Source organism: Apodemus sylvaticus, chromosome 8, assembly GCF_947179515.1.
Source record: "Apodemus sylvaticus chromosome 8, mApoSyl1.1, whole genome shotgun sequence".
Classification (NCBI taxonomy): Eukaryota; Metazoa; Chordata; class Mammalia; order Rodentia; family Muridae; genus Apodemus; species Apodemus sylvaticus.
In genome coordinates this window covers 96,121,412-96,146,029 of record NC_067479.1, presented here as the reverse complement: position 1 = coordinate 96,146,029, position 24,618 = coordinate 96,121,412, and the positions used below count along the sequence as shown (strand labels likewise).

At 46.4% G+C, this 24,618-nt stretch overlaps 1 protein-coding gene across 1 annotated transcript in view; it reads left to right on the top strand.

Moving 5' to 3' along the window:
* Chat (choline O-acetyltransferase) overlaps positions 1–24,618 on the top strand; it is a 51,049-nt gene that overhangs the window by 25,553 nt on the left and 878 nt on the right. Inside the window, exons 7-13 of the mRNA XM_052190649.1 lie at positions 9,014–9,183; positions 11,320–11,420; positions 12,176–12,304; positions 14,747–14,869; positions 16,338–16,479; positions 16,623–16,685; positions 21,961–22,098. Of these exons, the coding sequence (XP_052046609.1) occupies positions 9,014–9,183; positions 11,320–11,420; positions 12,176–12,304; positions 14,747–14,869; positions 16,338–16,479; positions 16,623–16,685; positions 21,961–22,098 (866 nt within the window). The remainder of the gene's footprint in view (positions 1–9,013; positions 9,184–11,319; positions 11,421–12,175; positions 12,305–14,746; positions 14,870–16,337; positions 16,480–16,622; positions 16,686–21,960; positions 22,099–24,618) is intronic.

Here is a 24,618-nt window from a genome sequence, read left to right as displayed (position 1 = left end):
CATCATTGCCCTCTCGGTATCTAACCTCACATCCTTGTGGTTATGACCTCTGGGATTGTATTAACAGACCACTCACTACCTTTCCCCAACCTCAAAGCTAAGAAAGTCACCAGAATATCTGAGACACACAGTCCTGCTGTAACCTGTCTCTACCATGAGCCCACCAGTGCAGTGTGTTTGAAACACACCCTACCTTAAGATTCTCTCTCATTCTGTAACTATGAAAGTTCAGGAACAGTTTCCACACTGCATGCTGTTTGGGGCAGCCTGAATCCATGTCCCAGGCCATGGACATGCTTACATAGCTCAATCCTCTTATACTATGTTAAAATTTTAAAGAAAGAATTCAGGTTTTTTTAAAACCTATAAATCTGTGAGATATAGAGCATTTATAGATTTTATTTATTAAATTGATGTTCCATTTTATTTTCTGAGTTTTTAAAAATATTTGTTTGTTTAATGTGTGTTTGTGTGTGTGTATGTGTGTGTGTGTGCGTGCACATACAGGGTCCATGGCATGCATATAAAAGGCAGAGGACAACTTGCAAAAGTCAGTTCTCTTTTCCTATTTCAGGGATCACATTCACAGTGTATAGCAAATGGCAGGCACCTTTACCTGATGAGACACCACACTGGTCTTATTATTACTTTTTGAGGAAATTTTATCATGAATGGAAGTTGGATTTGGTCAACTTTTTTTATATCAATTGTTCTGATAATGTGAGGATTTTTTGGTTTTAGTTTTGTTTAATTTTGTTTTTTGTTCTTACAGAAGTCTCCCTTCTCTCCTTTAACATATGGCTTGGTATTTTTTATGTTTGTACATGAGGAACACTGGTCTGTAGTCGCATTGTTCTCTTGTGTTATATTTAAGTTGTGTTGGCAGTGTAGTAATGCAGTGGGATGAGTTCTCCTTATAGTTTATGGAAGAAATCACACAGACGTGGTGTTCATTCTTCCTTAAGCATCTAGTAGAATTCTTCAGTAGAGTCATCAGAGCCTAGAGCTTTATTGGGAGAATGGAAGGGCACATAAACAGGCAAAGCCAATTTCCTCAATAGTTGTAAGAGCATTTCAATGATCTATTTCATTCTTAATGCACGGTGGAAGTTTTATACATTTCAGAAATTGATCCATTTCACCTAACTTGTCAGATTTATGTGTGTAGTGGTTGTAATATTTTTAATTGTATTTTTCTATCTATGGCGGCCTAAGTGGTGCCATCCATTCTGTTGCTGATATTGGTGATTAATTCTTTCTGTCTCTCTCTCTCTCTGTATCTCTCTCTCTCTCTCTCTCTCTGTCCACAAACACACACACACATACACACACACACACACACACACACACACACATGTCATTTGGCACTTTAAATCTCTTTTTAACTGAATCTAATCTTTAAATCGTGTACTTGTATTTTCATTCATTGTCGCTCATGTTTTATAAATGCTATTATGATTTTCCTTTTAAATTATGGATTATTTTCAAGTGCATTGTTTAACATGTAAATGTGTATGATTTATTGCTTCCTGTTATTTGTTTCTATTTGTTTCCATCATGGTCAGAGAACAAACACATCGTTCCCATTTTCAAGGGCTGTTCTGTGGCTTTAGATGTAGTCTGGTTTGCCATTTGTTCAGCAGGGGTTTTGAAGGAATGTCCATTCTGCTATTGTTGGATGAATTGTTATGTAAATGTCAGACACTTCCTGTTGGGTTGTGGTGTTGAGTTCTGTGTTTTCCGCTAAATTTATACCTAGCTGCTGTGTCCACCATTGGCAGAAAAGTGCTGTTGTCTCAACTACAATAGTACATTTCTATATTTTTCCTTCCTGTTCTGTTTTGCTTCACATAATTGCAAAGTATTTGTTACTTATAACATATGCATTGCCATGTCCTTTTGTATATTTACCCTTTACTTTTTATGTAATTTTCTCCTAGGTCTCTGGTTCTGTTATGTTTGAAGTATATATCACACTAATTCAGATTCATGGTTTCTTTTGATTAATGCTTGCATGAAATAGCACTTTCCTTCTTTTTGCTTACAGCAAATTTTTATTATATTTGACAGTAGACTCTTTGTTGGAAGAATGTAGCTAAGTAACATTCTGATATTCTACACACACACACACACACACACACTATTTCTAATTGGTGTATTTAGATTATCTATACATAAAATAGTTATTGATATGTTTTGGCTTAACTCATTTTGTTTTCTTTCCCTTGATTTTGACTTTTCCTTCTGTCTTGCCTTCCTGTAGGTCACATGGTCTTTAAAAAAATTCTAGTGTTTTAACATTATCTGTTTGTATAACCTTTCTAGACGTTCATGTAAGTATTGCCTTGGGTTTATATGGCTTACCAGTCTGTTGTGCTGAATGACCCAGCTCTGGTGAAGAATAGAAAGCTTACCACTCTCCCTTCATTTATGATACACTCACTCATCTTGCCTTTGTATATATTTAGAACCATGTGAATCATTGCTCTAGTTAGCTTTATACTAAAACATAAAAATCTCCAATGATCTTTTCACGCGGATTTTCACTCTTCCCAGTGTCTTTTCTTCCTTAGTGATGTGCTAATATTTTTTTTTCAAGACAGACTTTCTCTGTGTAGCCCTGGCTGTCCTGGAACTCACTCTGTAGACCAGGCTGGCCTCAAACTCAGAAATTCACTGACTCTGACTCCCAAGTGCTGGGATGAAAGGTGTGCGCCACCACCGCCCGGCTGTGCCAGTATTTCTTATCACACCCCTGTGTGTTGTGGAACTTTCTTTAGTTATTTTATGATAGACAGGCTAGAGATAAATTCTCTCCCCTCATCCAAGATCAAGGGCAAGCACACTACCAGTGAGTTATGCCCTTCTCTCACTTTTCAGAATGCTTTGATTCCTCCTCCGTGTTAAAGGTTTCCATTTGGTAGAATTCTGTCTTCCTACCTTTACTTCCATCCTGCCCCATGGAGTCTAGGAGGAAGTCCACCACTGCTCTTGCCACTTTTCTCCATAAATAGTGCCATTTCTGCTACTGCTTGCCGTACTTGCCTGTTACTGGTTTTCATAAATCTAATCTGATATATGTTGATGTGGATGTCTTTTAACTTACTCTGCTTAGGGTTGCTAGTCTCTTTGATCAAGGACTTTAACTAACTTCGGGAGTTTTCACCATTGTTTCTCTGAATATAGCTGCTTCTTCTTCTTCTTCTTCTTCTTCTTCTTCTTCTTCTTCTTCTTCTTCTTCTTCTTCTTCTTCTTCCCCTCTTCCTCCTCCTTCTCCTCTTCCCCCTCTTCCTTCTCCTCCTCCTCTTCCCCCTCCTCCTCTTCCCCCTCCTCCTCCTCCTCCTCTTCCCCCTCCTCCTCCTCCTCCTCCTTCTTCTTCATCTTGGAATTTGATGAGATAATTTACCTCTTCTATGTTGCAGACTTTGTAGGTGCTGTTCACTCTTTCCCTCTCTTTTCTTTTTGATGTTATTCCATCTTCAAGTTCCCTTATCTCTTCTCTGCCTCCTACATTCTGCTCTTGGATCCAACTACTGATTTTATACCTTTATTTTACTGGCATTATATATTTACTTCTAAAAGTTTTATTTGGTTCTTTACGTCTTTTTTTTAGTTTGTTCATATGCTGATGCTGTATATACTGATTCTATATGTTTATATTCTGCTTACATTCTGCCTTTTTTAAAAAAAACTGTGTCTCTTCAAACATATTCAAAATTGCTTGTTGCTATACTTCATGATTACCGAATTTAAAAACGTATGTCACATAATTTGAACACACCCTTCACTTTGCTAAGGTCAAACTTTCCGCAGTCTTGATGTGGTGACTGGTTTCAACTGGGACTTGGGTGACAAGTGTTATGGGGCCCTGGGTGTTATGTAAACCTTCCGATTCAATTGTCTCATTCTGCTACTGATGCAGCAGGTGATGGGAGAGGTGCGACCTCATCACATCTCGGCGAAGGTGGAAATCCAAGTCCTTCATTCTGTGGACACTCTGGTTGGGGAGGCAGTTCTTATTATTGCTAAGTGAGGGTTCAGGGTCTCTACATGCTTTCTGTGGGTACCCTGTGAAGGATGGTAGGGTGGAGTGGTCACCATTTAGTGGAGCTGGAAGTCCCAGCTTTCATGAGAAGCCATGGCATCTCTACACTCAGAGGTGGAGGTACCTCCCTACAGATCAGTGATAGCACACTAGCTTCTCTGCTGGCCTGGAGGTGGCAGCAGGGGTTAGAACTGCCAGCTTATGGCTATATATAAAGTTGGGGACTCGTACAGTATTCCTGTTGATATGTGGCTGAAGTAGAAAGGCTATCATCTAAGAGCTTTCTTTCTTTTTTGTGTGTGTTTGTGTTTGCTTTGCTTTTTGTTTGGTTTACTTTGCTTTGTGTATGTGTGTGGGGGTCTCTATTATGTAGACCTGGCTGGCCTCAAATTCTCAGCGATACACCTGTATCTGCCTCCTAAGTGCTGGGATTGAAAGCAAGCCCACTATACCCTGCTTACCCGAGAGTGCTCCACTCTACTGTGGACTGAGAAGGCAGATCTATGTAGTAACTTTGTCCTTGTGTGTGAGTGTTCTCACTTATGTTTTTATGTTTCTGATTTCTTCTGATCCAGATGCTGACTATTTTACATAAAAAGGAAGGGGGAACTCTTTCTGTGTTGGTTTACTTAAGATGCCATAACAAAACTCTCAACAGTCTGGGTGACTCCAAAGTGTTTTTCTAACTTACAGGATCTGGGAGTCCAGGGTCACAGCATCGGAAGTGTGGTTCGTCCTGCAGCCTTGTTCTTGGTTGCAGGCTGCTGCCTCCTCACTGTGTGTTTAAAACACTGCCTCTTCTCTATGTCAGTGTCCTTACATGGAGCAGTCTTGTTGGTGGACTACAGGCCCTGTGATGGCTTCATTTAACCCCGGTTACCATGCCAATGGTTCTTTCTCAAAATTTAATCGTAACGGAGGCTAGATCTTTAATATGTGATTTACAGGGAGTACAGGTCAGCCCGACACACTCAAAGGACCCACCACATGCTGCTTTTTAGTTTGCTGTCTGGGAGGCTTGCCTCTTTCTATCTTCTAAAGCTTCCCCATGTTTGTTTTAAATATAATATTTATCCATGACATCCAGTGAGAGGGGTGAGGAAAAAAAACCTAGTCCATTTTCCTGGAAGACCAGATTCTGCCTCTTGAAAGATTTAAAGGAGATTTTATAACTCAATTCAAATCGGTTCTAATTCAAAAGAGACAGGTTTCACTGATAAAGACATACGAGTGTTGCCATCTCGGCTCCTGGGATGATAGAGATCACCTCTATGAGGCCGTAGATTGGGGAAAATATTACATGTCTGATGGAAATTTTATCTCCCAAAAGAAGATATAATCCACTGTTTTAGGAAGGAGAGTTGTTATAATGGACATGGTAAATGATTAGAAGCTCTGTGCCTCTAAGACTTCCCAGACCTCATATCCATGGATGGAAATGTGATTTGTACCATTACTTGATGCACACCAGAGAAGGCAGAAGACCTAGACAGGGCTGGGTAAATATATATGTGTGTATAAATATATATGTGTGTATATATACATATATACACACACACATATATGTATATATACACACACATATATATACACACATATATATGTTTGTGCACAGGTGTATGTGCCTGTTAGAGAGCAGGACCTGAGAGTCTGAGCCTTCTAAGGCAGAGGCCTGAGATATGTGCTGTATCTTTTGCACATCTGAGTAAGTCTGGAAGCTTCTAACCTCCAGGCCTCTGGAATTTCCACACCATTGAAGCTATGAGCCCCTGAGTGTGATCATCAGAAGAAATTCCTTACTACTCAAGTCCCACCTCTCCCGAGTAAATAGGGGCTTCTTGAGGAAGATTGATTCGCAGCATTAAGCAAGTCCCGGTGTGCTCCCTGCGGAGGTCATGAGACAAACGACCCCGACACAAGCCTCCATCCCACCACCCAGTGTTTCTGTTCCACTTGGGCCTCACTCCTGGTGGATGAGTTTGGGTGTGCTTCATTTCCTGCCTTTCACAAATAAACTTGTCAGTATTTGACAGATCAGCACTTGCATTCAGGGAGATCATTTGCAAGGCCACCTGGCTTCCCGGCTCTCTGGTCCTGCTCCCGTTTCAGCTTGCCTAATGAGCCAGGGCCTGGTTCCTGGTGAGTGGTGCTGAGCTTGGGGCCAGACACGCCAGCATTTGATAGGAAGGCCTCAGCGGCCCCTCCTCAAGGATCTTTCTCTGTCTGAAGGAGGTCAAGCCACTAGCATGGACAGGAGGAATAGTCCGTTTCCTGCTGCAAGCCAGTGCTGTGCGACTGGGAGGTGCGTCCTGAGCTTCCGCTCGCCCAGCCGGAGGTTGGATCAGGCTTGCAGCAGTTTCCTTCCTAGCTGACCAACTCTGAGTGCTACAGCCTGCCTATCCCACACTGCTTTGGGCTCATTTCTAAGAGATCCTGGTTAAGGAAGACACAAAGCCAGGCTTTTAGTAGACACCAAGAAATGGCCAGGAGGGCAACAATATATAGCATTCTAGCTGCCCATCGTCCCTCACCAGCCGGCATGATCTTATTCTTCCGTGTTCTGAGGCATCCTTGGCTCCACTCCAAGCACATACTCTTCCTTAGCCCAGATCTTCTTGCTGGGAGGATTCCTCATTCCTGAGTTTGACCTCCTTGGTGTTCTGCTCCCAACCTGGGCTTGGAGTTGTATCTCTGGAAAAAAATCCAGCCTTCTCCAGTCATTGGGCAATTATCAAACCCCATGTTTAAGTCAGGCCTTGGGAATGTCCTACAGTCAGGCTATTTTTTTTTTTAATTTGACCTGCAAGCAGGACCTGAGACTCCTGATATAGTATGTATGCCTAAATTGATATCCGGCACACAACAGGTGCTCAGCAAAGGCTGGATAATCTCACATTGCTGTCTACATCTGGCCTGTCTAAATCCTATAACCTCTACCTTTAAGCTGTAGAACAATGCGTTTATCCCTAAGCTCCACCCATGGCTGGAGTCTGCTTCCAGCCCTCCCACAGTCGTGGCTTGATGCTTCTCCTCTCCCTCTGACTATCTGGATCTGACACAGGACGGACCAAGCATACCTTCCTCACATTCAGAAGGCACTGTGTCTACTGGGAATCTAAAGAGGCCCTCAGGACAGCGCACCCCACAAAGCTTATTGCTATGGCCATCTTCATGGATGATAGGGAAAAGGGGGGACGGGGTGTGGAGAACCCTATAGTAAAGAGGAATCTCTATCCTGTTCCCAGGCTAGCATGACCAACGGGCCATAGACTCTGGTCCTTAATGGGGCCTCGACCATTCCTATAAGGCTGCCTAGCTGCTGCAGGCCTATCTCTAACCTGGTGGCAGATCTCACTCCCATCTGGGCCAGGCAAAGGAAAGTGCCCTGACATCTGTTACTAACCATAAATAGTCTTCTTTGCCCACACCAAACGGAGGTCTTACCTTCAGTGAGTACACAGACATGGAAAAGTACCCAGACCTGGGAGCCCGCATGACAACTACCTTGAGGACCTAGGATGACAGCAGGGTCACACACTGTGTGCAGAAAACGGCAGGCTTATGGAAGGATGGCACAGCCCTGTGTGCAGGAGCTGCAGAGTGTGGAGGAATGTGGAGGAGTGTGGCTTCTTGGAAGTAAAGAGAGGGATCTGACCCAGCACACCCTCCCTGAGCTCTGAAGGCAACCCCTCCCCCAGACCCTCCCTATCCTCCCCCCCCCCCCCCCCCCGCTACCTACCTCCTCCCACTGCTGCATAGCATACAGTGCAAGGCTAAGCACCTTGGCTGTCTTCAGGTTAGAGAGACAAAGGGCATGGTGGGGAGAACAGGCTCTTGGCTTTCTTGCCTCTAGATTTTATTGAAAGAATTTAGATCTTTGCTCACTTCTAGCAAGAGGAGGTTGCAGTTTTAACCCTTAGTCCACGTGCAGAGCTAAATGTAGGGTCCTCTGAGGGAATGGAGAGGCTGTGGATACCGGCAGTAATCACTACCCCACGGTGGTGCCTGATACCACATCCCACACCCTCTGGGCCTAGGGCACTCTCACCCCGGCCCAGAAGCTACAGGGTGTCTCCACTCTGTCACAGCATCCGGCTCCAGAAGCTACAGGGTGTCTCCACTCTGTCACAGCATCTGGCTCCATACAGGGCCATGCTCAGCCCTCTCCTGTGGGCCTTGAAGTATCTCCTTGGAATTTTAGATCAAAGCTGTGAGGTTTTGGCTTATGATGGACTTGAACTTTAAAGCAAAGGATGGGCTACTAACACCCATGATAAGGGTGGCATGGTGGAAAACGTACACTAACTACCTCAAGAAAGCTACCTGTACAGAAGGCAGGGACAGCAGAGGTGGCAGCAAGCGCTCACACTTGGTCCCACCTTGCCAGGTGGGCTTGTCAATCTCTTGGGGAATGTTTGAGGCTTTCTGTAAGAATAAGCTGAGACTCGCAGGTGACATATTCTAGCCTATCTGTTCTGATAAGTGAGGTCTACATGCCGGAACCAGTCCCAGCCAGCTTATTAAGTTACAGCTTCAACTGTCGTCTTACCCCTTCCGCTGCAACTCTGATTCTGAACCAACAACCCCTGGGGGTGATGGTGGGCAAGTAATACCTTTCCTTCAGATTCTCATGTGAAACTGCCTAATTTAAAAAGTCCAGGAACAAATTTAAGTACTCAGAAAAAGTCAGAGTCAATGATCAGTGTGCACAGATACCGTAATGTCTGTGCCGGAGTGAGGGTGGTGTTGGCTGGGGTATGAGCCTGGACAGGACTGCGGACTGAAGCATCTGCCTCCATCTGGGCAGGCAGAACCAGTGGCCTCACACTGGGTGAAGCTCTGGGCACTGCTAGAGGCCAGCAGTCTTGACCCAATGGGTAGAGCAGAGGCTAGGACAGGACACTGCTGCTGGTGGCATGTGAGACTCTGCGGGAGCCCAGATGGAGGCCACACTTACCTGTCCTACAGACTCCACCAACCGGGACTCCCTGGACATGATCGAGCGCTGCATCTGCCTGGTTTGCCTGGATGGTCCGGGTACTGGAGACCTCAGTGACACGCACAGAGCCCTCCAGCTCCTTCACGGTGGAGGCTGCAGCTTGAACGGAGCGAATCGTTGGTACGACAAGTCCCTGCAGGTGAGTGCCATCAGTGGCCCTGCAACTGCATCACCTCTTCTGGAGCAGGCCAGAGGCGCATGCTCCTGCTGTCTTCTGACATTCATATTAAACTGGTGATGCTACCTCTAGACCAGCCACATGTGGAATCCAACTAAACCACCCCCCCCCATTGTCCGTCTACTGTGTGGGAAAAGCTTGGTCACACCTGGGCTCCCCTTTTCCCATCATGCTCTGGGATGGAATACTACCACCCACTCACCCAGTAAATCAGGATTCAGGCCGGAGATGCCAGCTTTTCTGAATGTCCACCCCCTGCCTTGACCATCACAATACACCAAAAGAAGCAGGGCAGCCCAGCATCTGATAAATGTATTCCAAGGAACAATCAAATAATCCATAGCTTTTCATTCACATGCATCATGATAACATCTTATGTTGGCTTAGAGGAAAGTACTCTTGCAAATGGATTGTGCTCTAGGTTGCCTTTCCTCCCAGACCTTTAGCCCTCTGCAAACCCTGCTACCTGCCAATACCTAATACAATCTTGTTTATTTACAATGCCACCACACTCTCACGGAGGCCATATAAAAGCAAGTGTACTGTCTCTCTGGGTTGGGCCAGCCCACCTCCATAAGCGTTTCCCAGCCGTGTCTCATTTTCTCCTTGCCCCATCCCTTCATTTGGTGGGTTATCTTCTTTATTGGTTTGCATAGTGGTCCTGTTGTTTCTGATGAGTTCCGCTGCTGCTGGGCTGGCTGTTTAGCCTCCACAGTGCTGCTAATGGCTTAGATTCTTTCGCAGAGCAGTGTTGGAATGAAATTATATAATGGATGTGCGGGGCACAGAACATAGTAAGCATTGGGCACAGTTTTTCAAAGACCTATTTTCCTCCCTTTAAGTGACAGGGACAAAAATGTGCCCACAGGGTGTAAACGCAGGTTCCCCATTTTGTAGAGAAGACAGAAATTAGATGAGCCAGGGGTGCTACCAAGGTGTCATGGACCTGAGCTTGAGGAGATGGTAAATGAATCTCCCCATGGAAGGAAAGATTGCTGGTCGAGGGAAAGAGTCAGGGACCAATGCGTACTTAGAGGCACTCTGTGGGTATGTGGTTGTTTGTTGGCTAGATCATTGAGATACGTTGAGATTCCGGTGTCTGGCATAGATAACCAAGACTGGAGGAAGATATGGGGAGAGGCAGCTCGAACTGTGTGCTGTGGTCCCCAGGGATGCGCTCAGCAAACACCATAAAAGCTCATTTCTTTGCTCATTTGTTTGCTCGTTTACCAAGGGGAGACAGCGTGAGGAACTCCAGAGCGCCCCACTTCACGTGGGGTACAGCCCAAGAGTCAAACCTCATCTTTTCCATTGTTTTCTCTTAATACTTTTGAACCTTGAGAATATTTCTTTCCCAGGTGAGTTCAACATGGTCTTTTGTAAAACTGTGCACTCTCTACAGTGTCTGTGGGTCCTTTCGCTCTAATTTTCATCTCAAGCCTGTGAGCTGCTTTACTGGGTTTAAACGAGTCCTCAGGTGGAGGGGTGTGAAGGCGCTGGTGTGTTACCCTCGGTTACCAGACACAACGGCAGACTGTTGGCTGCTGAATAGAGGATGCTCCCCATACCTTTCCCACTGAAGAACCTGTTCTTTCTCCATACAGATCTTCTTATCAGCAAATCACATTGTTATATTTTATTCATTTATGCGACACAATTACCGGCAGCTGCTCTGGGATGGACGCTCATCTAGATCTTGGGAATAAATTCAGTGGTGGCCAATAGGAGCAGAGCCGGTCTATTAGGCAAATGGTTGCTGCAAACACTGGAGATCGGTGTCTGCTGTGCGTGCCATAAAGGACAAAGAGGACTGAGCACCGGCTCTGCCCTATAGACTGTGTACCACCCAGCATGAGCTCACTAAGAACCCTGGACTGCTGCACCGGGGAACTTGGGCTGCCTCTCCACTGCCTAGTGCCCTGCAGGAAGGGCTTCTTTGAGGCTTCCATACTGTTAGCTACCTGCAGCCATCTGCAGCATCCTTGTTAGGAATCAACAGTCCTCGGTTTCCTTGGAGGAGAAATGCCCACCAAGAGGTCAGAGGGTCCTAACCCAGGCTCACCCAGGGTCAGCTCACCTGCCTCTTCTCTGTTGCAGTTTGTGGTGGGCCGAGATGGCACCTGCGGTGTGGTGTGTGAGCACTCCCCTTTTGATGGCATCGTCCTGGTGCAGTGCACGGAGCACCTGCTGAAACATATGTGAGTCTGGGCAGAGCAGAGGAAGACCTCAGAGGGCTGCCGTGCCAAGCCAGGAGAAACTGGGGTGTCAGTCCAGAAAATGGCTGAGCCAAAGATGAAATTTGGAAAGAGGTTCAAAGACTGTAAGATGAGCGTTACAAGCCACAGATGGGAGGTGCGGGTTGGGCAGGAAACTCAGGGCAGACAAGGAGAAGTGGGGAGAATCTAAGCATTGATCCAGGGAGCTTAGATCAATCTTTCTTCTTGGCCCTGAGACAGTGCCAGGTACCTGGTGGCCCAGCACAGAGGGAGATCTCCTCTGCCACAGACTAGATCCTCAACTTCCATGCTGCTAGGCTGAAGCACTACTTGTCTAACCCCTTAGCACACCACATTCCTTCTAGCTTTTGCGGTTTTGCTCCCTCTCTTCTCGAATGTAGGTTCCCAGTCTCTTCCACTGGCATGACAGAGACACACACCAGCCTTTGGAGGCACAACCGCTCAGCTTGCTACCACATTATGACCAACTCTCTCATAAGGACAGCGCAAACACGGCTGAGCACTAGGACGCGTTAACGCAATGATACACATTGTGTCAGGCGGAAGTGGTTGGGATCCCGGTTCTGTCACAATGGAGTCTGTCTTATCTGCTCAGTGGGCAGCTCAGACACACTCGTTTCAGGGGCTGTGCACAGCAGCAGCTAAGACACTTGCACAGGAAAGCCGTGCTGCTCACAGCCTTGACTGGCGGCTCTCAGGAGGTCGTTCCTTTGCAGGATGACGAGCAACAAGAAGCTGGTTCGAGCTGACTCAGTGAGCGAGCTCCCGGCCCCCAGAAGGCTGAGGTGGAAATGTTCCCCAGAAACTCAAGGCCATCTCGCCTCCTCAGCAGAGAAACTTCAAAGGTGAGGGAGCCCCGACACTTCCCCACCCCCCAATAGCTGCTGAAGCATCCTGGGAGATTCCAGAGGCCCCTAGGACTCTGCTCCCCTCCAGGTTCCACCCATTCTCATCCCTCATGGAGAAGTCGTCAAACTAAAGAGGAGTTATGGCTCTCAGGAAATAACCTTGCTCAAATGTCTGCCATTTTCATAAAATGCAAACCTGAAGCTATTTTTTTCCTGCAGGTTTCACCTGACTAAGCAGATTCAAGGCAGGGAACGGATTCCCTGCTTTGAGGGCGTAATAAACAACTGCTTTGAATAGGTTATTTGAATCCAAGCTATTTCAATTTGCTTGAGTTTACACTGCAACTTGACAAGGGGGCCTTTTCCCCAGGGGAGGAGCTGGTTCTGGCCGTAGAGGACAGAGGCAGAAGGCTAGCCTAGTGCATTGCCATGGTCAGTCCCCCGTGTGAGAATACGCATTTAGTCACTCAACGAACTCTAAGAGCTCTATCGTGTGTGCTGTGTGAGCCAGGTCTGTGGTAAAACACTGGGACCTCAGAAATGAATGGGCCTGGGGCTATCCTCCATACTCTAGCGGAAGAAGCAGATCAAATCTTGTACAAGTCATGAAATGCCCAAAACAAAGAGGCATGGAGACCGGAAACTGCAGATAGACAAGGAATTGAACTCTGCCCAGACAGTGAGTGAAGGAAGAGTCAGGACAATGGCTTCTTCAAGCCTCTGTAGGTTCATAAAATCCGGGCTAGTATGGAGGCAGCGATGGAGAAGATGGCTGGAACTGGACCGTGAGGGAGAAGCTGAGCCTTGCTGTGAAGAGCCTGCCCCGCCTGTGATGAGGAGCTCCTCCTACTTAGGAGTTGGTGGGGAGCCAGAGAGGAGTCTCTGGTGGTAGCACATGTGGGCAGGGCACGGTGTGGCCAGGCTGGGAAACCTGGGACGGAGACATTCCTCACTTGGGGCTGCTGTGGAGGCAGCCTGACTTTAGTGAAGGAGGAAGAGGCCTCTGGGTTTCCATGGCATGTTGTTGACATCTTATCTTTGATGATGGGGGTCCACCGTGAGTGGGGCTGCCAGAAGAGGGAGACAGGAAAATAGCTGACAAGTCTGCTTATTCCCAGGGATCTGTGTGCTCCTATGTCCCCGTTTCTCCCTAATGTGGCATGAGGTGTTATCTGGACCTACAGAGTCCATGGGAGGTGGTGGGCGGGGTGAGCAGAGTCTGGAGACTTCTGAGTGGCTATGGTGCTAAAGAAATCTGCCCAAGGAGTCTGTCAAAAGGTAAAGGATCTTTCCTGTCCCAAGCATCTGCATAACTCCTGGGAGCTCAGCCTATGTGAGGCAGAAGGACTCAGTTAAGGCAAGCGACAGGGATAGTGAGTCTGGACTGGAGCTGTGTTCACACCTGGTTAAGCCAGTGACACACACCTTCCTGTCAATGTTCCCCCACCCCCTTGACATCAGACTAGACCCCAAACTCCTTATAAGAGAATACTGGCCAATACGGGGGGTAGCATAGGCATTTCTATGTAGACATGGGGAAATTTCCTGATACTCTCTGATAATGATAGGCATAGGAGGTATGCCCGAGTGAACTGTCAGATAGGATCTTAGAGTCTAGAAGCATCCTGGAGGGGGGTGTGGCTTTCAGGGTGGGGGCAGAGAGTTAGAGGATAACCAAAGCCAGCTGTGCAAAGATGTTCCCATTCGAGCTAGGTTTCAGAAAAGAACCAAAGTCAAGAAGCAGAAGGTGTCACAAATGGGAGGCTGCCTGAGCTATCGTCTAGGGGTCTGGGACTCATGGGTAGGGGGCTGCCTTGTAGAGCTAAGGAGAATAGAGCAGGTGGATTAGCAGCCACTGGATAAAACAGGGCTTCTGTTAACAAGTAAAACATGTGAGTAAACCTCCAGTCCTCGCTGGAGTTACCATGACAGTCCATCAGATCCCAAGTCCCAGAGCACAGCAAGGAGAGACCAGCTGACAGCTGGCTGAGAAACCAACTATTAAGACAGTTGAGCATCCATGGGGACACTGGGCCACACACAGTTCCTACCCAGGTCATATAAATGGTCTTTTCCAGGCCTGCTTACCGGGCAACCGGCTTGTAGGAGTCTATGTGTGGATGAGGCTTTCTCTGCCCATGCAAATGTCTCATTTGCATGCTCCTCCCACCTCACTGCTGCAGCGGGCCCACCTCTCCCTAGAAGGCTCCCTCTGGGAAGAGCTCACCTGCCTAGATGAGCCCCACTTCCAATGTGCCTTGTGCCACTTGTATAGGTGAGGGTACATCTCTGACACCCTAGGGTATTTCTGGTTGATAAGTGCTATGCACTCACTCACCTTCTGGGCCTTGGACATGGACCGGGATCAGAAAACATGGGTGGGTTCTGTGGTATAGGGGTCTTATTTCGAATGCAGAGTATCTTCTTTCTCTTCCACAGAATAGTAAAGAATCTGGATTTCATTGTTTATAAGTTTGACAACTACGGAAAAACATTTATTAAGAAGCAGAAATGTAGCCCCGATGGCTTCATCCAGGTGGCCCTCCAGCTGGCCTACTACAGGTGAGCCAAGGCGAGATAAGCCTGTGTACAGTCGGACTATTGGATGGGATGCTTTAGAGTCTAGAAGCATCCTGGTGGGAGGCGTGGCTTTCAGGGTGGGGGCAGAGGCCTAGAGGATGAACAGAGCCAGCTGCAGGTGTCACAAGTGGGGGAAGGCCTGAGCTGTGGTCCAGGGGTCTGGAACTCACATGGACTGCCTTGCAGAGATAAGGAGAATTGAATGGCTTAGGAAGGCCCTGAACTTGTAGGCCTAGCCTTGTTCAGGGCATGGAAGCAATGACGCCCTTCCCCCAAGTTAGTTCAGTCAAAGACCCGAGGGTCTCTATTGATCTTTTCCTTTATTTACCCACGTACTCCCATATCAATTCTCCAATTGTCTCTCAAACTTGCCATTTGTCCTCCTGACCACGACTGTCAGCTCCTCAGATGCTTCGATCAACCTCTGCTTGGCCAGGAGCCCCAGAGATGGCTGCTCCTACTTGTCCCCACTGTACAGTCCCATCTTCATGAAGAGTGGGCTTGGACATATGCAAATCAGGCTCTACAGGGACATCCTATAAACTTTTTGACCTCTAGATCTTCGCCTTAGTCACAAATCTGCCTTCTCACCTGTCACCTGTAACTGAAGGCCACCTCTCAGAGGTCTGTCTGGAGACACTCTCTTACCAGAAGCAACCATCTTAGGCTCTCTTGTCACCAGTTCTCTGTGGTATTGAACTGACTGGCAAAAGCGTATCTCTTATAGAGATAGCTGTGGGACCCCAACTTGTTCTGTGACTCCGAGATCTCATTAGTCTCAGTCCTGTGTTTTTTCTTCTTCCTCATAGTCAACCCCCCATAGGTCAGACTGGCTGATGGGGACTGGGGACTCTGCCGGTCAGGGATTCCAGCCCAAGGTTGTTCACCTGGTCCCCATGCATAGGAGAAAGGCTTCTAGACACTGCCACAAGCTCTGATAGAGTGGTCAGGAGGCTAAAACAACGTGTGTGTGGGCACCAGACACAGTTTTTCCCACGAGATGCACCTTGTTCCCCGGGGGGTCCCGTGCATCTGATCACACTCACTGTACCTACTGCCTTTGACCATTTAAAATAAGGCAGTCCATGGAAGGTGTGCGCGAAAACTGCACTCATCTGACTCTGCGATATTAATCAACACTCATTTGGTCTCCAGGTTTCCCTACAGATTGGTGGTGGTGTTTTGTTTTTTAAAAAACCAGCCACCTCTTCATCTTATGTCAACACGGTGTCCCCGGTGTATAAAAGTATACATGGTTCTTCACATCAAAGACTTCCCAGCATTCATCTCTGGAATTCTCCTCTAGAATTCTATTAACATTAAAATGAAATACTGTGCCACGTCATGTCAGAGCTATGAAAATAAAGCCTGCTGGAGTTGTTTCTCTTTCAGGATTTATGACTCCCTGAGAACAAATTACTGCTTGCTATCCGTCTTTTATCTTGTTCAGGCTTTACCAGAGGCTGGTGCCCACCTATGAGAGTGCATCCATCCGCCGCTTCCAGGAAGGTCGGGTGGACAACATCAGATCGGCCACTCCAGAGGCTCTGGCTTTCGTGCAAGCCATGACTGACCACAAAGCTACCATGCTGGTAAAACCCCCCACTCTGCCTGAAGGGGCCACAAGGAGGCCAGCAAGGCCGCCACGGGCTGCAATGCACTTGGCTCCACGCACACAGACTCACTCCATGGCTACAGCTGCCCTTCCATGGCTGACCATCTTCTCTGTTCACAGGCTTCTGAGAAACTGCAGCTGCTGCAGACAGCCATCCAGGCCCAGACTGAGTACACAGTCATGGTGAGTGGCCAGTCCTCAGTAGCGCCGACTGCTTGGCGACTCAGCCAGGCTACCCTCCCCCTTATTTTTATTCATTTTTATTTTATTTATTTTTATGACACTGGGATTGAATCTAGACTTTCACACATGCTAGACAAGTGCTATTGCATTAAGCTATATGTCGAGTCTCCTTTTTTATTATTATTAACTTTTTATTTTGAAAGAGAGACTCATCAAGTTGCCCAGGATAGCCTTGAATTCACTGTGTAGCCCTGGTTGGCCATTAATATGCAGTTCTCTCAGGTGGCTGGGATTGATTATTGGATGGTTCCACTGGGCAGGGTCTTTTTCTTATTTCTACATCATAAGCAACACACCCTTCCTGCCTTCCCCAGGTTTCTCCACAGGACAGTAAGTGGTGTTTGAAACCTGTTGACATACTATAATGACAATAATAGCTCACAATATGTATGCTACTTTACAGTATTTATAGGAACCATCAAACGGGAGCAGGGGGCAGCCTGGTGAATACTGCTGCCTTGTTCCCTGGCTGGCACACTAGAAGGGAGTCAGAATTTATTATCACCTGAGGCAGATTTTCCCTCTTATTTTCTATATGTTCATTTATGCTGCCTGTGAACTGAAAGTCTTTGCTGAAAATTAATAGTGAAATCAAAATTGTATGAGGACTATTTCTCTAGTTTGAGGGAATAATTTATTTTTTAATATAGCAAAGCTATTATTTGCATGCAAACAAGAGGGAACTTGAGCTAGTGATCAATGTGTTAATTACAGATCACTCAAAAACAAGCAGAAGGATGACAAAAATCGATGCGAAAGATTGAGCAGATTATTCTGTATGTACTTGTAAGCAATCCAACATATTTCTGGGTTTTAGAATTCATCGGTGTAGACTTTTCTCTAACTCGGTCCCTGATTCATCTCAATAGCTGTGTTTGTTCTGTTTAAACCCTGTATTAACCAAGCATGATAGCTCAGGCCTGTCCTCCAAGGACTCAGGCAGGAGGATCACAAGTTCGAGGTGAGTGTGGGATCTCAGTGAGACTTCTGAAAAATCACTCAGTCAGTTTCTCTACCACTCTAGCAAACAACAGAGTTGCATCAAGCAGTCAGCACAGGGAAGTGAAGAACAGAGACAACCATCCAATCAGCACAGGGATGCAAATAATGGAAACAATTAACCAATCAGCACAGAGAAGGAAATAATGGAGACAATCAGCCAATCAGCACAGAGAAAGAAATGATAGCAGCCAATCAGCCAATCAGCCGATCAGTCCGTAGAAGAAAAAGCCTCTTTCGGCTCACAGTTTCAGGGACTTCAGCCCACGGTTGGTGGCTTCCAGGTTTCCTCCACACTCCTCGTGGTGGTTCTTGATTAAAAAAAAAAAAAAAGACAATCCATCCTTATCTATACCGTGTATTGATTGTTCATCGTGGAAAATGGATGCATACTACCTCCTCAGGGTGGACCAGAGACGAAATACCTTTTGCAAGAAGGAATGTCCAAGAAGGAAAGCTTATTGGCTGAACCCTTAGGACTGCTAGATACCTCATTAACTGAAGAACTCTAGTCTGGGCTCCCCCCGACCCCCCCGTGTCTGATGTGAGGAGTGTGGTCATGTGTTCTGGGCCAGGAATCTAGTAGGGAGCAGAGAGATGGCTGCCCTCTCAGATGAGTACCTGGGTGCCGGGGTCTCTGAACCCACTCAACCTTAACCAAGTTTCCTGGCACAGTCCACTGCCCCAGAAATTTTCAAAATTTTTGTTCTATAAATAATAACAGAAAACTCTAAGAATATTATCAAGAAATAAAGATAGCTCTAGGGTACAGTGTAGCAGAAATGTCAATGGAAGTATCAGGAGGTAACCTACTTTAAACACCAACAAAACAATGGTGAAGCCGGGTGTGGTGGCTCATGCCTGTAATCCCAGCACTTGGGAGGCAGAGGCAGGCGGATTTCTGAGTTCCAGGCCAGCCTGGTCTACAGAGTGAATTCCAGGACAGCCAGGACTACACAGAGAAACCCTGTCTCAAAAAACCAAAAAAAAAAACAAAAAAACAAAAAAACAAAAACAATGGTGAAATATAAGAAACATAGGGTGGCTTAGGTCAGGTGAGCAGTATCCCAAATAATAGTTGTTCAGAAAGAGAAATTGGAGAGCAGACAACAAAATAATTCAGTAAAAATATCAAAGGCTGAAGATAGTTCAGTGGTAGAGAGCTTGCCTAGCAGGCATAGATCCCTGGGTACTATCCCCAACACAAACCAAAACAAACTTCAGAACCACAGAAAATGCATCTATATCAAAGGAATTCACAGTCTTACATAATAGGAAATACTTATGCCAACAAAATTTCATGGCCCTGTAGGCAAAAGAAATCCTAAGTTTCTCAGAGGAAAAAGAAAGACAAAGGTCATAAATAAAGACATAATTGGTTTCTTAATAATATCATAAGAAGGTAGATGATAGTGAGCAATGCCTTCAGATTCTAAGAAAAAAAATGATCTCCAACACGTCTTCCATACCTAGCCAAACTATCAGCAGATTTAAAGACAGAGTAAAGACATTTTAAACAGAAGAGATTTACACTTTTTACTTACTAGGTAGTATTTCTTATAAAACTGCTAAAGTGCAAAAAATGAAAGATAAAATAAATAAATGAGTAAATAAAAATAAATAACATGGAAGATTCAGCACACACAAACAAAAATGAAGTAGAAAGACTCCTCAGGCTGACACTGAACAAGACTGTAAGTCAACCACTATTTAGTAGATCTAGAGAGTAATTAGTACATAAAGGAGGAATACGTGAGAGGAGGCTGCATTTAAGAACTAATTAGAAGTAGATACATAGACAAACAACTTAATGATTGTCAATTCAAGGGAGAACAAAAAGTTTAATGAGAAAGGAAATCTATATCCGGGAACATAGCTAAGTTGGTATCACTTGCCTAGCATGTGATAGGTCCAGGGTTTCATCCTCAGTAGAAAGGAGAGAAAGGATGGGTGGAGGAATGGAGGGATGAAGAAAGGGAGAGAAACCTTATCATAATACGTTAGAAGCCGAAGCTGTGGGTGTCTACAAGATGACATTCTCTAAGCACTATCTGTTGCTCAAGCAACTAGGAGCTGAAATATGACTCTCCTGGGAAGACTAAAACGCAGAGGCAGGCAGAGGAAGCAGAAGCTAACGCTTTATTTCTTATAACAGGAAGTTTGTAAGTAAGTCTGGAACTCTTAAGCATCAATTCAGAGCAAGGAACACAATGTCAAAGAGAGTAGCTAGAAGGCCCTGCCCCTGTATAGCAGAAGACGGTGCTCTCAAGGTGACATAAACCATTGGCTTCTTTGGGTTTTAAACTATAAATGTGGGGATACTCGATACTGTGTACTTTGGTAACAAATTTAAAGTCACAAACTTTCTGTCTTGGAGAAACAGCCTCTGAAGCATCTCCATGGGATCTTTTCTGTTATTCATGTTAACTTGACTAAAGCAACTGAGTCAGGAGTGGGCAGTGGAGAGGAGAGATAGGAAGGCAGCTGGCACGTGAGACCAGTGCCCAGTTAGCCATGAGACCAGGGAAAGAGGCAGAATGCTGAGACTGTCTTTGATGGACAGAGTAAGGAGAGGAACCCCCAGTGGGAGGCATGACCCCTCTCAACACTCCCCGCTCCCAGCCTTTATTATAGTTACAAGTAGCTCACACGGTGGTGACTACCTGCCCTTCTACACTATAAGCACAGGCCTCTGCCCATCTGCCATCCACTGGGTAGCAGCATCGGGTATACAGTAGCTCCCCCAGCTCCTAGATGGGGACGAAGGCCAGCGTCCTTGTACTCTGCACATTTGATTCCTCTGCGTACATTGGATTGTCAAGAGCAGGGGGGAGGCTGCTTTATGGAGCATCTCCCTTTGTGAACCTTCACAAATGAGAGGATGAATAGAGGTCACCAGAGAAATGAAGCAAGTCCGCTACTGGAGAGGGTGCCTAGTCCCTCCTCTCTGTCCCAGCAGGGAAAGCAAAAGGCAAACTATAGTAGAGCATGAGTTTAGCCTGGGTGGGGCCCTCTGTTCCATCTCTAGCACCACCTTATATAAATTAATTAAGAATAGAGTTAGCTCAAGTTTTATAACATGTCTTTTCAGACTCTAATTAGATGCCTTTGGGAGAAGTGTCTGCATCATCTTTATGCATTTGCTCTCAGCTGAAGAAGAGTGACTGTCAGAAGTTAATGCGTGCCCTGTGAACCAAGTGAAGTTCACTGGGGGGGGGGGGGCTTCCTCCTCAGAGGGGCAGCAATAGCTAAATGTCCGCCATACATAACAGACCCCAAAAGTCTTAATTGCGCTGTGGTATCAAGGTTTATGCTGCAGGCTAGGAGAGGTGCCTCCCCCATCCCTATCACCCCAGTCCCCCACACCTCAACCCCCCAGACTCCCCCATCCCTGCCCCAGTCTCCAGCTTCCCCAATTGTTCCATATAAATAGGTAATTGCAAAGAAAAACCAAGCAAAAAAGTGCAGACCCTATCCACCCGACCTCTAGGGGGAGAAGCAATGCCCTGACCCTACTTCTAGGAGAGAGGGAGAGGGGGGGTGGGAGGGAGAGAGAGGGGAGAGAGAGAGAGGGGAGAGAGAGAGAGAGAGAGAGAGAGAGAGAGAGAGAGAGAGAGAGAGAGAGAGAGAGAGAGAGTCAAAAACCAAAAGATGAAACTCCATGTCATTCAACAAGCACCTTCATCTTTCTTTAAATCATCAGCAGGGCTTCTGTTTGCTTGTCTCAACCCTGACTCAATTACCAAGATTACAAATCAAATTTAAGTGAGTCCACGCATTGCCCCGACTGGGTGAGGAAGCCTGTCCCTGCTTTGTGCTGGAAGGTTAAAAATTTAGTTACGGTGTGATTCTAGCCCTGACAGTTTTGACACCCCTCCTTCCTGCCTGGCCTCAGCACATGAGCCAGCCTCCGCCCCTGTTTTGGGCAGAGCAGGTTGGTGTACAGCTAGGCAGGCTCGGCCATTCTTCTGTTGGAGAAGCATGCAGGTGCAGCTGTGCAGTAGATGCCGGGCTCGCTAACCTTCAATCCACACATTCCTAAGGCAGATCCCAGCCTTCTCTGAACACAACCTGTGTGTGCAGCGGTGTGCTATGTTCACACAGGCTGTCTATCAAGAGCAGTTTAAGCAAGGCGTGGCTGGAGTCAGGAGGAGACAGGAAGGGGAGGGAGGGACAGAGGATGCAGCTCATTGCCTCCTGTGCTCCTGACCCCCAGGCCATAACCGGCATGGCGATTGACAACCACCTTCTGGCACTGAGGGAGCTGGCCCGAGACCTGTGCAAAGAGCCTCCTGAGATGTTCATGGATGAAACATACCTGACGAGCAACCGGTTTGTTCTCTCCACCAGCCAGGTACAGCCTCTGCACGTGTGGCCAGGGCTCAGGAGGCCCCATAGTAAAGACACTAGTGACTTGGAACCAGGCTTTGTGTCGGCTGCATTTTTAACACACACACACACACAATCACACACACATAATCACACATATAAATACATACATGCACACACATGTATACATATATTTGCATGTGTTTAATATGTATTGTTTATGCAAAATAATTATACATACTTACAGGATACAGTATATGCTGAGGTATCTGCATGTAATGGGTATCAGATCAACATAACTGGCATATCTATCAACTTAGTCATTTAGAGAACATTCGAAACCTTTGTAGTAGCTGCTTTGAAATATTTATTATTGTCAACCACTCTGTGCCTTACAACAATGAAGTCAACTATATCCTCTCCACTCTTTTTTGTTTGTTTGTTTGTTTGTTTGTTTGTTTGTTTTGAGACAGGGTTTGTCTGTATAGCCCTGACTGTCCTGGAACTCACTCTGTAGACCCGGCTAGCCTCGAACTCAGAAATCCACCTGCCTCTGCCTCTGCCTCCCAAGTGCTGGGATTACAGGCGTGCGCCACCACCGCCCTGCTATCCTCTCCACTCTCACCCTTACCACCTGGATCTTTTTTCTTTTTGACTTATTTGTTTTTATTTCATGTGCACTGGTGTTTTACCTGCATGCATGTACATCTGTGTGAGGGTATCAGCTCCCCTGAAACTCAAGTTGCATGCAATTGTGAGCTTCCATGTCATTGCTGGGAATTGAACTCAGGACCTCTGGAAGAGCAACCAGTGCTCTTAACCACTGAGCCATCTCTCCAGCCCTTTTTTTCCCTTTTAACAAGTTTTAATTTTATTTGTATGTGTATTTGTCTATGTGCCTATGTGAGTGTGTGCCATATGTCTGCAGGTGCCCTCAGAGACCACAAAAGAGTGTTGCATCCTCTGAAGCTAGAGTTACAGGCAGTTGTGAGCTAGCTGCCTAACCTAGGTGCTGGAAATTGAACTTGGGTCTTCTGGAAGAGCAGCAAGCTCTTTCAACCACTGAGTCATTTCCCCAGCCCCAGGCTCTGCCTCTGAAGAGTTTGTCACCTTCAGTAGAATGATCTAAATGTTCAGGACGTTGATAATCTCCCATCTTCTAAGTAAATGACCACAGGCTTCCTTAGCTAAAGTAGGCAGACTGGGAACACATCCATTTGGGGGTTTTAACTATCGTGCAATACTGTCCTGCCATCCTCTGCATGTGAGGTAGTGTCCCACTGCAGAGGACCCTGGGACCAAACAGGCCTGGTTGGGGTCCCTTAATTAGGTCATGGGGATTATGGTAATGCATGGCCAGGGCACCAATGGCAGAAAATCAATTATCAGCCCAGCATTCCTATCTGATGTTGTACATGTACCATTGCATTAAAGGACCACAACTACACAGCCAGAATTAGCAGAAAGCTGGGGGGAGGGGTAGGGGGGGAGTAACCACACCAGCCTCCTGGAAGTTACCACATCTGCAAACCACTGGACATAGGATGTGAGGGGGACTGACAAAGCTGTGTCTGAGGATAAAAGCCCACTCAGGAATTTAATTTTGTCATTACAGCAGTGGGCTTGCAGACATGAATAAATGAGACCAGAATACTACAACATAAATTCTTCGGGAAATCATCCATGGGCGTAGAGTGCTCTGGAATGGCTTTGTGGCCTCCAGCCATTGCACGGCAAATTTATCTGACAATGCAGTGACTCTATTAGCAAGACTAATGGCTTGTTCTGCCCCATTAAAATGGCCAATGCCATTTCAGAAGGCCTAAGAGCACAGCACCAGAAACCTGTGGATTTGAAACAGACCCTGTCCCACACTACCCTGGCTCAACAATCCTTTCTACTTATCCCTAAAATCATCTAATAAAATGAATTCGGGGTCTGAGTTGTTTAGTGGTGTCTTTCCCACTGAACAGTAACATTTATGGCTTGGATGCTTTTCAGAGACACACTTCCTTGGTTTGTGATCCGGATCTCAAAGCCTTAGCTCTCTAAATTCAAAATGTCTTAGCCGACTAACTAAAATTGCAGTTGACAGCGGCATTGGAAGTGCCTGGTGCTGAGTAATTGTGCATGGGTGGGCGGGCCTTAGGGAGGAAATCAGACCAGCCAGGCAGTACTGACAGTAATTAAGGATTGGTGGAAATCAACAGAGAAGACAGCCACATTTCCTCCAGTTCATAAATTACTCCCTGTGGGAAGCCATCTAATGGTTGGGTGCCACCAGGGTGCCATTTAGTAAATTAGCCTGATTGCCACAGTGCCTCAAATGGCCTCTAGATGAAGGAAAGCCTTGACTCAGGCCAGAGCAGCAAGTTGCCTTGGGAGCTTCCAACTCAGCAAGCAGGGCCAAATCCACGCTGGGGGGTGGGCTGAGGTCTCTCCCCAGACGCCTTGCACCTTAATGGGCCCATCTTTACTACAATATCCATGTCCAATCACTCATGCCAACACACTTCAATCTGGTCAAATCCATGATGAGGGGGAT